The following is a 12,776-nucleotide window of genomic DNA, read 5'->3' on the forward strand; positions in this document are numbered from 1 at the left end:
TTGAAAAACTTGTATTAATTTATTACTTTTCCAGTATTTGCTTCATTATTACAAAGTGAAAGCAGTAGCCTATTATTTTTGCACAGAGTGACAAAATCTACATGGCTGCCTATTGCTGACAAAGCACTGAATATTGTTACTGTCCTCGTTTACAGTACTCATAAAGTGTAACTTTTTTTTTTTTTCACTTCTCTTCTTCCCTTCCATGGGCGAGAGTGCAAAGCTGTTCATCACAGTAATCAGTAAAACATACACATATTTAATCTTTGTTAAGCTCCAAACACTGCTCCAGTAGATTCATCAAACTGTTAGCTGAAGCTCTCTGACATTGGTTCTAACCTATAGGTGATTTCTCAATCTGGTTTCTAAAATGTACACTTACATGTTGTCTGTACCGTTCATAATGATACAAGAATGATGCAATCAGCATACAACAGAACAACAAGATGTGCTATGATAAGAAAATGGTTACTGAAGATGTGTTACAAACCTCCTAAGCTGACAAGACTACACCCCTTTGTTTTCTAATACCAGTGCTTATTCAAGATAGCCTTCATAGTTTGGTTTGTGTAGTCCTGTAGCAATGACACCCTGCGTTACTGTTACACTGTCTTCAAAAATATTTTCCCAACTCTTTGTGAGAATCATGCTTCACGGTTAATATGTTGTTTTACATAATCTACTCGTATTCTTTGAAAACTGGTTTGCCAACGATATCTAGTTGAGTAATTCATATTTTTTCCAATTACTTTCTCATTTCATGAAACACTTGGCAAAATACTTAGTTGTTTCTAAGCACTGCAACTAAATTCTGTACCTTAGTACCATGACAGACTCCCCCTTCCCCCTACACACACACCAGTTAATCCCCAACTATTGGGAGCCTAGTGCACTGAGCCTTTCCCATATGTGGACATTTTCCAAAAGTTGCCTGTTTTCAACCTGTCACAGCTCAGTAAATACAGCACCTAGCACTTTCTGTAAAAGATCAGAGCACTTAACAATCCTTTGTCTCTTCATTGCAAGTAGTCACAGGTTTCTGAGTGGAGTCGTTGTAGAGGTAAAGGTAATGAATGGAGGAACGGTTTCGGTGAGCTGCTTCCGTATGTGTGGACAAGTTGGCGGCTCGGGCGACCTGGCCGCGTGCCGGCCTGGGCAAGATGGGGCTGCTCTCCTCGCACTATAGTCGCGGCGCACGACTCTGAGGTTGTCATTATCGTATCCTGGCAACCTACCATGCAAAAGTGCGTCCGATTTCGTATCATATCATACACGAATCATATTATTATACACAAATATATTACACAGGAATATTATTATACACAAACATATTATACACGAATCACTTGCATGTTATGTTGTACACGAAATGGGATACACTTTTAAATGGTAGGTTGCCAGGGTACGATAATGACAAACTCAGAGTCGTGCGCCACGACTATAGCTGGCACTCCCCATTGCCTCATTAGATCTTCCCACTTCTCTTTACTTGCCCCCTGCCACTTCCCTATGGACTAATCTCTAACATCTTGAACGATCAGTTCACATATTTTATTCGTCCAATTCGCCTGGCTAATCCTGAGTGACAGTGCCATACACTGTATGGGAAGGATGAATACCATTGCATTATGAGACACACTACTTGCTGTCAAAGATTACTTTTACCTTTGTTTGAGGACGTTTTCTGTACATATGCCATGAAAAGTCACTTTCATTTGAACTCATACTTATTTTATACCTGTAGCTTTCCTTATCTTTTAGTGTGTCACATGTAAAGGGCATAATTTTGGCAAGGTTCGAACTACAGTATAGGATTCGCAGCAAATTAAAATTCGTTTTTTGTCAAAGATTTGTTATCGTCCACCTTTACAAGGCGTAGATAGTCTTTTTTGCCCGTCTCTGTGTGTAATAAAAAAAAATAATAATAATAATTGGTTTATTGGGTTAGCAGTGATACACTGACAATGTACATGGGGTTCACTTAACATAGTTTATGCTAAATCTAGGACTAGACTGAGTTAATCATGTGCACGATGGACGGAATGGCGCTGTTCTTGTACCGGTCAGTCCTTGGCGCTCTGATCGGCACAAGCTTGTTAATGTGCCTTGTAGCGCAGCGTGGTGGGGAAGCGTTAGGTGGGAGGAAGTGTCGGTGACGAGGGTGACATAATAGCCCCCTCCCAAACTTCCCTAGTGCCTCCCGATGCCTCTCGGAAAGCCTTGGCAGACTCAGAGTAGTCAGGGCGTTGTCGTAGCCGTCATAGGCAGGGCCCAGGATGATCTTGCATGCCCTCTTCTGTGTCCTCTCCAGCTGCTTTTGTTGTGTGAGGGTGAGCGAGGAGGACCACGCTGGGGAGGCGTACATGAGGGTAGAGAGTATGAAGGCGGTATAAACTTCACGTAGCTCCTTCGCTGGCATTCCCAGTGATTTGAGCCTATGCAGCATGTACAGTTTATATGAGGCTGTCCTCACTATGTTGACGACGTGTTGCTTCCAGCTCAGCCGGTCATCCACCGTTACACCAAGCAGCCTAGTGAACTGGACCAATTGGAGGGGATGGGCGCCCACTGACAGCTGGGGACGAGCCACGGCCTGTAAAGAGGTACAGAAGTATGTGTGTGTGTGTGTGTGTGTGTGTGTGTGTGTGTGTGTGTGTGTGTGTAAGTGTGTGTGTGTGTGTGTGTGTGTGTGTGTGTGTGTGTGTGTGTGTGTGTGTGTGTATCTGTCCCCATTATATCTCATGAACGTCTTGAGCTATCAACATGAAATCTCCAGGGTATCAAAATATGGCCAAAACCTTGGCCGAGTTCGAAAATGGACACTCTGCGTCAAGAACAAGGTCACCAAAATAGCTGCTAAAGGTCAACTACTTTTTTATTGGCCGCCTTTAGCACCATTATATCTCATCAAAGGCTTGAACAGTCAACATGAAACCTTAAGGATATCAAGATATGGCTAAAATCTTGGACGAGTTCGAAAATGGGCGCTAGGGGTCGAGGTCACCAAAATGGCTGCCAAAGGTCAACTAGTTTTAATCCCCCGCCTGTAGCACCATTATATTTCATGAACGGCTTGAGCTATGAACATGAAACCTTCAGGATATCAAGATATGGCCAAAATCTTGGACTTGACCAACAGCATACTCTGGCGGGCGATTAGCATTCGGCTTCTGAATACTTTTCTTTCATTTTTATATGCATTGAAAGTTCACTTGCATTTTCACTCGAGCTCGTTTTTAATATCAAGTTTAATACACTTGGACACAAATCCACTGGACAGTGCCTACCCCAAGATATTATTTTCATTTTTACTCCAACACTTGTTTCCCTACTATACTATACAAAACCACTGTACAGTACTTGCCTTGAAAATTACTTTAACTTTTCATTCATCACTTGCTTTCAGTACCGTGATTTTCCTTATCTTCTATAGTTTGCGTATACTTTTTCTACAATCTATCTATCTATCTATATATTGCCAGACGCCTCAATCCCGTTTGGGGTGGCCACAAACAAATCGCCTCCAAGTCGCCCTGTCCCCCGCCATTTCACTCCCCTGCTCCCAACTCACACCCCCCTCTCTCATATACCTCTCCACCCCATCTCTCCAACTCATCTTCGGCCTCCCCCTCCCTCTTTCCCCCTCCACCTCACTCACATACACTCTCTTCATCAGTCTTTCACCCTCCATCCTCTCCACATGGCCAAACCACCTCAGTGTGTTCCTCATAACGCTTCCTATCACATCCACATCAACACCACAACGCTCCTTTATATCCTCATTCGTCAGCCTGTCTCTCCATGTGACTCCACAGGCTCCTCTTAAATAACTCATTTCCACGGCTCTCACTCTTGACTTGTGTCCTTCCAACAAAGTCCAAGCTTCACTTCCGTACGTTAGAGTTGGTATCACAATACTGTCATGTAGTAACTTTTTCACTTCCATGCTCACTTCCCTGTTTCTTATCACTGCTTTCAATCTTACTTCATTAAATTAATATCACGTCTTACATTCGTAAATACTTGTTTTCTATACTGATATTTTCCTTTTCTTTTTAAATTCATATCAACAAATTTACACTATTACATGTTACACTTCCTTAAACACCCTCGAAGTGTCAAGCTGGGGCATTGTGGATGGTGGTGAAAGAGTGATGATGCGTTGGTGCTGAGAAAGCGATGGAGAGGAGGCTGAAGTGTGTGAAGGGTGGCCAGGACACATCAATCCACACTCAATGCAGTAAATCCTGCTCTCAGCCATTGTCTCTCTATTTGATAATGACGAGATTGTTACTCCTAAAACTCTTCCGGTCTTACCATCACTCATCTCCTTCCCGCACGAGAGAGGGGTTAGGCAGAGGTGAAGGTGGCAGAGGACGGCCGGCTGCCTGTGCCAGGAAGCGAATTGTAGCCTACTATGTGAAAGAGGAAATCATCGTTCCTACCCCTCCCTCTTCCTTAGGACGACCGGCAGTGTAGCTCACCGACTTCCTATATACTTATATCACGGATTGGGGATAATAAAAAATGGATACGAATGAAATGCTGGTGGGAAATGCAAAGCTGCCATATTCGTCATCCGAGATGGCCAAAACGTCTGTCTTATGTCAGACATAGCGTCATACAAGCTTTTAAGGCTAAACTTGTTCAAAAATACTTTGGGTTTCTTATGTTTCACCAGTCACCAAAAAAAAAAAAAAAAAAATGTTGTTGCTTTGATTAATTGACGTTTTCTTCTTTTAAGATCAGGTATTGCCGTAAAAATGGACACAGAATTATATAATGGCATATATGTTGCATGCAGCACATCACTGTACATCAGGAAGATTCATTTTACACACATTTCTCATTAAGAACATTTCCATTCAACGATTTTCATTGTTCTTATTCTTAACCATCCATCAACCATCCAGATATGCAACAACCGCGGGCCATTATACCCACTGCTGCCATTTAGAACTGCTACCATTACATTCACATCTGTTCCTACCATTCACCAACATACAACAACACAGTATTTATTCCAAACTTATCTTATAACTTCATTCACTACATGCAGTTCAAGAATAATTTAATTTGCAATTCATCAGGACTACTTTTGCCTTCTATTCTATGATAGTTACAATGAGCAACGAATCACCGCCATATAATATGGATCTAACTTTTATGCAGTCACTGCTGTTCTTTCAGCTTCTGCTGTCACCATCAACTATGCTTCTATCACTGTTCCTTCACCAGTGCTATATTATAGAATCCAAGTTTCCATGATCACCTATCACAATTTTTCCTGAGTCAATATCATTACCACCACCACCATATCCACACTTCAGAGACCAACTACATCCACTAACGCCTCATAGAAATGAACATCAGATATATATCCCACAACCACAACAATTGCCTCTCCAATCCCAGCACATCATAGCCATGTTCACTGTCTTCCTCATGACGAGAAACTCACACTTACCCACAGTATTGCCACAACCGCATTATGCACGTAGTTCATCTACCACCTGCCAGCATCACCTGTATCCACTAATTTCCACTTCCATCAACTTGTCCACTCACTCACTGACAAACTCCCTTCCACAAACCAGCACGAAGACGATCCATTCAGTCATTATTCATCACCATAACACAAGCCTGAGAACATTACCACCCTCCACACAACCTCATGGATGTCACGAATTAATTCGCGACATTGTATTAGTATCATATAAGGGAACGTCTGAATTTCATTGAAATGCGTAAATTTTCGCTCAGACCGTTAACTGCCTCACTTTTGCACTCAGATCGTAATGAGTATTCATAAACCTTGTCATTGTTTTCATAAGTGACTGTCTTTCTGTATAGACAGTGCATTTCACTGAGCGAACATTTTTGTGTAGTTATCGTTCTCACATTTCCTCTCGACCGTTGGGCCGTGCCCACTACCCAGCCTGGGTCAGTCAGTGTTGAGCAGCTACGGGAGGAAGGTTGTTGTGCCAGAGCTGAGAGAGGAGGTCTTCTAGCGCCTACAGGCTCCAGAGTTTAACGATTCCCCGTATTTCCCCGCCGAGTTTGGTGAGCGGTTGCAGTGGGCTGACCAACGAGCAGCGAATAGCAGCTCCTGGTGTGCAACAGACAGACGGCCAGTCTTTCGTAGCTTCAGCTCGATTCCCTTCACTGACTACTATTTTCGTTCGTTTTCTTAGCCTTAAGTCTGATTAGCTTTTGAATGAGTGAGTGTATTTCCTTTGTTATTTGAATTCATTAGTCTCCCTGTGACAGTGAATTCCCCTCTTGAATTCATTTTTGAGATTCATGTAATGCAAATTTATTTAATTGTAATTAATAAATTTACAGTTCTTTTCTTGAGCTTAATGTATAAAAAATCGTGTTTGATTTCTCCACGTTGAGCTTACTTTACTGTGCTACTCACAGTTCGCACAAACTTCTTAATCACGACTGGTATTTAAGCCAGTTCTTCCATATTAAAACTTAAGTCCGTTGTGCCAGCCAGGAGTTAAGCACCAGCAAGGACCTGTCCATTATCAGTTTTAGTTATTGATTGCCAGGGGGTAAAAGCACTTTCTCAGAGGCCAACAGTAGCAATGATACAGCATTCGTGAGCAATAAGACTCTGCAGTGTACTGTTGAGAAAATATATAAAATCCTTGTCTTTAGAGAATCGGCGAAATAAGCCGGAATAAAATAATACTCGCCGCTTGATTTTCACAAGTCAGTTCCGTGTGTTTACCTTCGATTAATATCAGCATTTACTCCTAAGTTCGACATCCCTCCGTGACAGTGGACATTTTCGCGCATTCTCCTTTCATCATTTACCCCTATATCTACTGCCACCAACCATGCACTCACTTACTGCCCCAAATCACGCACACATTCATTGGCAACACCTACACACAGATCCACTGCGACCAACCACGCACTCACAAGCTGCCGTCATACATGCACTCCCCTCTCCTTCCCCGCTCACTGGCACTTCCCACACCACCTGCCACTCACCTCCCACACGACCACATCCAACCAAATATCCATTCACTTTCCCGTCAGCCAACTTCCCACACAACCACTTCCACCTCCCAGTTAAGTGCCTAGCCTTCCAACGAACAGTATCGCACAACTATCCACCTGCTGTACTATTTTATCTGATCACCTACACATACATGCACAACCACTCATTCAGCATTGACTTCCACCACTACCACCACCACCACCACCATCTCACCTCCCGCCAAGCAGTATTTCTCAGCTGATCACTCCTGTGTAAAAGTGTAAACATAAATTTCTGCAAACACGATAAAGTGGAACGCTAAAATTTACGCCAATATGGAGATGAGAATGAAGCTATATTTTCATAAAGGACGATCCGGGCAAATGGAAAAAGATATTCACCTCCGCAAACTAAAACTCCCCCACCCCCTGAGAGAGAGAGAGAGAGAGAGAGAGAGAGAGAGAGAGAGAGTCAACAGAAGTGAATGAGGTAAAGCGATGACATGATTCCAGGTTAAAAGTGCACTTAACCGGGAAGATTATTAAGTGGAGTGAAATCAGTCAGGCAGCCCGGCCAGGGTTGTTAGTAGGTCAATGTGCAACTTTACTGACGAGTTCTTTTAAAACACACACACACACACACACACACACACACACACACACACACAAACACACACACACACACACACACACACACACAAACACACAGAGCATAACTAACAAAAACAATCTTCATGTTCGGGGGTTTAGAAAAAAACAAGTAATATAACCTTGATGAGTCTGATGCATGGGGTGAAGACTGCTGTTAAGAAGACAAACCACATGTTAAAATGTGACTTAATGGTCAAAACTGAATGAAGAACATTACCAAGCCGCACAATATGAGTATAGTATGTTGAACAGGTAGGCTTGAACATAGAACTGAGACATGAATCACAAAATAACTGCATCTAGGGATACTACAGAAAAGGATCACGAGGCTACTTAACCACTGAATGTCTGAGATATACAGTATGTTTACCGGGATGTAAACAAGCGTATTTTAAAATTCCGTGAATTCTTTTTGCCATGAATTCGCAAAAATTCAGATTCTGGCTTATCTTTTTGTCTCTGGCTCTCAACAGTATATATATATATATATATATATATATATATATATGCTGTATGGGAAACAGAGACAAGAAATTAAACAAGATTCTGAACTTTCCATATCCTCTACAACAATGTATACATTTCATGGCAAAAAGAACTCACGGAATGGAAGACTATACTTGTTTCCATCCCAAGAAACATATACATTAAACATTTAGTGGTAGTTAGACTCGTGATACTTTCTGTAACATCCCCAGGTACAACTCTTTTGTGATTCATGTCTTTCAATTTTATGTTCAAGTTTACCTGTTCAAGATACTTTGTACTCATATTATGCGGCTTGCTGATGTTCTACACTCAGATTTGACCATTAAATCACACTTTAACGTGTGGTTCGTCTTCTTAACACTAGTCTTCACCCCTAGCAGCTGACTCATCAAGAGGATGTTACTTTTTTTTTTTTTTTTAACGCATGTGATGATTGTTCTTTTCAGTTATGTTACCTGTGTGTGTGTGTGTGTGTGTGTGTGTGTGTGTGTGAGAGAGAGAGAGACACACACACACACACACACACACACACACACACACACATGGTATATTCATTTTCAAAAATGCTGATGAGTTCATCTAGAAATACAGTCCGGCGTAATTCAGCCAAGCCCTACGCTGGATATTGCATAGTACCCCCATCATCTCAATTTTCTGCACTGAGTCAGATATTGCATTATTATCTGTCTCAACTTTCTGTACAAAAAACTTTCCCATGAGTAAAAAATGAAAATCAAACAAAATAAAATTATATAATGATAAAATACAGTAATACAGCGCTGGTTAGCTAACGCTTACTAGCCGGTTGATACACCTTGCTGCTGGGTACTGCACTGAACCACCGGCTATGTCCCGTTTCGGCACCGAATATTGCATAATTTCGCCGGATATGGCATTAGTAGAGCCGACCCAGCAGTATCAGATATTGCATTGGGCCAGTTATTGCAAAAACGGATAATTGAGAGTTTATTGTCAAAATGGTACTAGATTATCACAGCTGGTAAATGGGATGGTATAACCAGTTTGGCATTGGATTTAGTTATTCTTGGAAATATCATGTGGAATAAGGCTGCACGTGATAAATAAGTATACAGACAAATAAATGAAAAATAATGGAAACCATTAATTAACAAATGGTGGTATATCGGCCAAAGTTTCTAACCAGGTGTCTTTTTCGCAGGCTCAAAAGACTCTCCCACACCTAATGCAGCGAGTCCTAGTGACACATAATAACTCAGATCACCACGAGTTGTACAACAGACTGCCCACATAAACTGTGCACTGACCTTCAACATGTCTTTACTACATTGCTTGAATGCATACACAGGTTGTGAGACTGCTGATATGTTCTGAAGTCTAAATTTATACCTTATGGATCTGATTACGTAAGGCAAAATTCAGTTGCCTCGGTGAGTTCAAACGCATGTGTGCAATGCAAAGCCGTATGATATTTTCGGTCAATTTATCTGTCTATACAGGTTACATACACACACACAGAAATACACATACAGTATTACACATTCTCTCTCTCTCTCTCTCTCTCTCTCTCTCTCTCTCTCTCTCTCTCTCTCTCTCTCTCTCTCTCTCTCTCTCTCTCTCTCTCACACAGTATTACACATTCTCTCTCTCTCTCTCTCTCTCTCTCTCTCTCTCTCTCTCTCTCTCTCTCTCTCTCTCTCTGTTAAATTTTTTTTTTACCTCGTTTTCATGTTCCATTTCTTATTTTCTCTTCCTTTTCATTGTCCTCCCTATTCCCTACGTCTGTCTCTGGGTAAAATATCATGACTATATGCGTACTTGTGTTAATTCATCCGTTCACAGGCAGATGACACAGAGTTTGGATTTCATACAGCTATTCAGGTGAGGGAAGGCCTTTGCACTCCTTGGGCTCACACTTAACCACATCAGTGATAGATTACTTATTCATATATGTAACCAGTTTACAGGTAAATGACAAAGTTCAGCTGTACGAGGACCTTTAATGACTTAAATTTTTAACAATCGTGTAAAAAAATTGTTTAAGTGAATCAACTAACCTCTCGCTTGTGTATCTGTAAGAGCACTTGTGTAACTACTGCATTACCATGTATGTGTGTGTATTCCCGCGTAGGAATATAGTTAGCAATATCCCCAGGCGTGTAAGCAAATTTGCTCCGAGTTGTAAGAGTTTGTGAGAATGTGAGATTGGCTGCAGTTCACTAATACATTCAACCTGACGATAACGGACACTTTAATCAAGACCTATAAATTTGTCCTAAAATTCACTGTTAAGGAGGCTTATATAAAGCTTACTGGTTCTGTTATAGCAGGCTAGAGGAGGGAAGCTGGAAGGGACCCCGTGTGGTGGTTTTTGAGGGAGGCATATTTGTATCAGGTGCGTTCACTACCCGATAATCGAGTGCATAAGATTTTATATTCCCTGTTCCGGATGCCTGCATATTGGTATGAGCGGGTGTGGGAATGGGAGGAACTGGGAAAGGAGATGGGTGAAAATTGTGGGAAGGGCGAGAATAATAGCAATGGGGAAAATGAGAATGAAGGAAGAGTGATAATAGAAAGTAATGATGAGAATGGAAACGGAGGGAGGGAATAGGGAACTGTGGGAGTGGGATGAGAATGGCAGAATGTATGAGGCTCAAAGTGTTGGAATGACAGGGAACTGAAAAGAATAGGAGAATAGGGATGACAGAAGGATAAAAACAGAAGTATAAAATATAGAGAAGGATGGAATGGGAAATGTGTGGGAAGGGAGAAGCGAGGGAAATTAAAAATGGTAGAAATAGGAGAATGGTGGAAAAGGAAGTATGCGGAAAGTTGGGAATGGGAGAAAGGTGGAAATGGAGACGGATGGGCATGGACACGGGTGGGAATGGGAGGATGATGGAAACTTGTATGTGGTGGAGGGTGGGAATGGAAGAACGATAGGGAATATATGAGGGGTGGAAATGGAGACGGTGGGAATGGGAAAGGGGTAAGAATGAAATAAAGAAAGGGGAGAAGTGTAGATATTCTGTTGGGAATAATGGAAATGGAGATAGGTGGGAGGAGAAGGGTGGGAGTGGTGGATGGAAATGGGGAAAGGGAAAGTTAGAAACGGTGGGAATAAGCTTTGGTGACTGATGGAAAGGTTGGAATGTGGGAACTATGAGCGGTATGGTTGGGGAAATGAGGATGATTGCCCTGGGACCAGCTTTGAGCAAAGGAAACGCCACCAGAGGTGTAAAATAAAAAAAAAATAAAAAAATCAAAGGGGAGGTACACCCCAGATTTTCCCATATCCACAATTCCATGTTCCTCCCAACCCACCCACTCACCTCCGAATGTGGCATACACGTTTCTTTAAAGTTTGGATTAAACTCGAAATATTGGTTAAGGATCAGCCATAGATTAAAATATCCATTCTCGAGAACAATGGGACATAGGTCAAGGTTACAGGGCAAGTTCAGCTCAAACCCTCTCATCCAGTTTGAACTAAATTTAGGGGAGGAGTTCATGGTCGCGCAAGGATTAAGTGTTTTGTGTTTACAATCGGTCAAGGGTTACAGTCAAATAGCTATATCAAATGATCCATCATAGACCAATCACAAGACGTAGATGTTGCCCTCTGTCACTGCTCCTTCTTGCTATTTGCTCCAGATAATTGTATTCAGTTTAGGAGAGACTTTCCTAACTGGCGAGTGATAGTCAGTGCCTTCATTAATCCTTTCATCACTACGACGCTTTGAAGTTGAGAAATTTACCAAACTTTCAGAGCTTTCTGACTCAGAGGCTGTATAAACAGAACAAAAGGTATGAAAAACATTTACTAAAATGTATGAAGTTTTAACGATGATAGCGCATCAAGTACCATCGAAACAAGGTCAAATCAGTGCAGCAACATGTAACAACATCGCTACATCTTTTTTCTCCTTGGTTTCAGTACGCGTCATGATGGTTTAGCATTAATGCAAACGAAAGGTGTCATGATAATAATGTAACTATTAAACAGCCATGCAGTGAACACAAGCAGCAATCAAGTAGGAATTTCAGTACGCAGACTTTGTTACATCAGTTTTTTTAGCATTGTCATTCATACATCGTCGTAGATTATTATTATTATTTTTTTTAATTTTACAATTAGAAAGAATTTGTATTCACTTTAGGATAATGTCATAAAAAAAATGTATTTACTGAGAGAATACCTAAATATACATGTACGAGTATACAATCATTCATATTCATCCTTACTGACCTGAATAACAACACCTGTTTTAGTATTACTCATCTGTGATAGTTCTAACTTAAAAAATACTTTGGTTGGTTTCTCTTACATCTGATGATTTCCAAGCCATATAGAGAAATAATTTGCCTGCTATTGGAGGTATGGATGTAATACCTTCTTTTCCTTCCCTCCGTTCTCTGTCTTGTTTCCTCTTCCATCTCCTTATGCCTTCCATCTCTTTTCCCCTCCTTTTGCCCCTTTTTAATTTTTTTCTTTGTATTGTTTCTTCAATTTCCTGGCATACCAAACTTCCTTGCCTCTCACTTTGTTTCTCCCTCTCCTCTCCCCCGCTTCATAATTCCGTGTTTTTTATCATGTCCACTGTTCCGTCGAATTACCACTCAGTTTAACGCCAGTCAGAAAGAATATTTACCTGTTTTTC

General features: G+C 41.3%; 1 protein-coding gene across 1 annotated transcript; it reads right to left on the bottom strand.

Annotated features, from left to right (window-relative positions):
- Positions 1 to 2,008: 2,008 nt before the first annotated feature.
- On the bottom strand, positions 2,009 to 9,009 carry LOC145414553 (uncharacterized). Its single transcript, XM_080284072.1, has 2 exons — positions 8,932 to 9,009; positions 2,009 to 2,575 (listed from the first exon to the last, which is right to left on the bottom strand). Exons 1-2 carry the CDS (start codon positions 9,007 to 9,009, stop codon positions 2,009 to 2,011), a joined length of 645 nt encoding a protein of 214 aa, XP_080140198.1.
- Positions 9,010 to 12,776: the final 3,767 nt, after the last annotated feature.

Source organism: Coenobita brevimanus, chromosome 100, assembly GCF_032717465.1.
Source record: "Coenobita brevimanus isolate Jiangsu-jjx chromosome 100, ASM3271746v2, whole genome shotgun sequence".
Classification (NCBI taxonomy): Eukaryota; Metazoa; Arthropoda; class Malacostraca; order Decapoda; family Coenobitidae; genus Coenobita; species Coenobita brevimanus.